General features: G+C 33.0%; 1 protein-coding gene across 1 annotated transcript in view; it reads right to left on the minus strand.

Moving 5' to 3' along the window:
* Positions 1 to 2618: 2618 nt before the first annotated feature.
* The window catches only part of ZBTB33 (zinc finger and BTB domain containing 33), a 5280-nt gene continuing 5196 nt past the window's right edge, over positions 2619 to 2702 (minus strand). The window contains 1 exon segment of the mRNA XM_007464437.1: positions 2619 to 2702. Within this exon segment, the coding sequence (XP_007464499.1) occupies positions 2619 to 2702 (84 nt within the window).

Raw genomic sequence — 2702 nt, forward strand, 5'->3', positions numbered from 1 at the left:
AAAAAAAAAAAAAAAAAACAACAACAAAAAAAAAAACTTTGCTTAGTTTGAGCACTTTTATTTTGTCATCTCTTTTAACAAATTGCTATTTCAAAGCTCCTATCCAGAATATTTATAGGTAATTTAGCATAGGAGCAAATCTGAAGCCAACTTGAAAGGAAAAAAAGGAAGTTCAATTGCCAGAAAACTAAGTATAAAATAGGAACACCCCATGACAAGTTTTGAACAGCCTCTTGCCACAGATTTCCAACCCCATAAATACTGGGGGTGAATGGTTTTAATCCCAAAGGCGTATTCTGCATGAATTCTGAACTTTGGATATAGAGACTTGTAGAAAAACAGAAGACCCTGACATACATGCAAGTAAAAGTCTTCTGGCAAAAATACAATTTAAAGTGATTTTTCCAGTTTTCCTCCTCCCAAAAAACTCTAGAAGATACCTTCAGTAGGCAAAGTTGAAATTTCACCCTCAGAATTTACATAGAGCACAGCAGCAGCAAATAATTATATCCAGATAATTAAGAATGGATAGTTTTCTATTATAGAATTAACTCCTGGTTTGTCATAATGGCCTTGTAGAAACCACCAAGTTTTATTATGACAAACTAATTTACCTAGCAGTTTAGTCTGAAAGGACTGGAAGCTCTGCTGGTATCAGTATCATTCACACTTGTAGAAGAATTATGTCTAACTGGTAAAACAGCATTAATGAAACAAACAAATTTCCACTGAAAAGATTTCAGAGTGTACCCTATAGTCAAAGAGTAATGTTATCAGTACCTACAAAGAAAGGAAACAGATATTGCAATTCCAGAGATCAGACTCTTAAGTTGTAAGGTAATTTAAAAATTTCCAAGGATTAGTTTACAAAATGGTCTTAAGGTCTCAACTCACAGAACAGAAAACAGAAAGATGCACGTCATTCTAATCCTTGGTAAAGCAAAGGAGTATATTATTTTTCTTTCTTCTCATATTACTGCAAATACTGATGCCTGATGCCCTCAGCTACCATCTTAAGAAACACTGAAACCATTATCTTCAAGTCTAGATGACTGTAAGAAGAATGACGTATACATGAGAAATTATGATTAAAGCTTTAAGTTCAAAGTCAAGAAACAGACTATTTTCAAAAATACGTGGTTAAGGAGAAAGAAAATATCTATGTTGAATTAAGAAATACTTAAGCAAGGTTACAAATGACTAATAACTATGCACAACAATCTTTTTCAGTATCTATTAATTTTTTTCCTTTGCAAAAATTCATTTACAGAAGTTCGACAAGTCAATCCTGTTATAAATGCTAGGCTATATATTTGTTCCAACCTGCTTCCCTTTTAGTACTAGCACTTCAATAAGTTTTTACTTTATTTTCTAAGTGTTTAAATATGTGTCATTTTAAAAGGGAGAAAGGTGGTATTTATTGTTCTCAAGATAAATGGGAATCAACAAGCCTATTTCACTTCCACGTATAGCTTCTGAATGCTATAATACTGCAGCAATTTGCAGATGGAGTGGAACTTATTTTAGAAGGAGTAAAAACCTAAAAGGTCTTGCTGAAAGGAAAATACTAGATCACTGACTCAACTATGTCAAATAAAAACTTCCTATTAGAGATTCTAAGTAATATGAACATTTAAAAATATATGCCAGTAGCCTCCCGCCCAAAATATATAGGCGTCTCATTTATGAAATTTGTCATTTATAAAGATTTATACATAAAGATTAATTTGGTGGCTTTCAGATTCAAAATTTGAAAAATGTCATGGGAATATTTTTAACCATAACAAGCAAAAAGGAAATCTCCATTTACTTCCATTCTCTGTCGCTATCATATAAGAGTGCAGAATTCAAAACAAATGCGACAGAACATTTCACCTCTTCCTGTCTGCACTACAGAGATTTGTTTTCCTTTAGTATTTTTGCCCACGGAAACCACATCGCAAAGGTATACATACAGTAGTCCAGCCACAGGTCTTTTCCAGACTATGGCAATAAAAGCAACGTTTAATTCTAATTAGCTAAAACTACTTCATTGTTCAAATGAGAGATTTGTCTGCACGGCCATTTTCATGAGGGGCAGGAGGTTGCTATCCATTTGGGTTAGCAGAATACACAACCAAGCACAGATTTACTCTGAAAATTTCCAGGACAACTTTAGAAGTTCTTGTTTACTTTTTATGCCATATATAAGACACGACACATTTATAGTCTCAATAATAAGAAAATTGAGAATTCATCAGTAAAGTGCTAACACAGAAGGGGAAAGTTGCAAGATATACTAGGGTATGCTAATAACTCCAGTTATTTTCAAAGAACATTCAGACTGCTTCAAATTCTATTCAGGAAACTATCTCTCCAAGCTTTTTTTTTCTTTTTGCCTCTTTTAAATGTGCTGAAAGCTAACTATAAAAATGGATACTTGGGGGGAAAAACTTCTCAATCTCTATTCAAACTTTCAGAATAATTTGCTTCTAAAAAATTATCAACAAATAATCCAACTAGACTACCTTCAGATGACATGGCAGATCAAATCAACTTGTTTTCACCTTTGTTTTACAGGTCTTCTGAAAGCCCTGACCCTTAATCCAAACCAAAACTTTCTGATATTTCAAAGGAGTTCAATAAGATTCTGGTATTATAAATTCAAACTCAGTACTGCCATCTGTTACATTCTGTTTAAAAATTGAATCATTTTCCTGCTG

This window comes from Lipotes vexillifer, unplaced genomic scaffold, assembly GCF_000442215.2.
Source record: "Lipotes vexillifer unplaced genomic scaffold, Lipotes_vexillifer_v1.1 scaffold681, whole genome shotgun sequence".
NCBI lineage: Eukaryota > Metazoa > Chordata > Mammalia > Artiodactyla > Lipotidae > Lipotes > Lipotes vexillifer.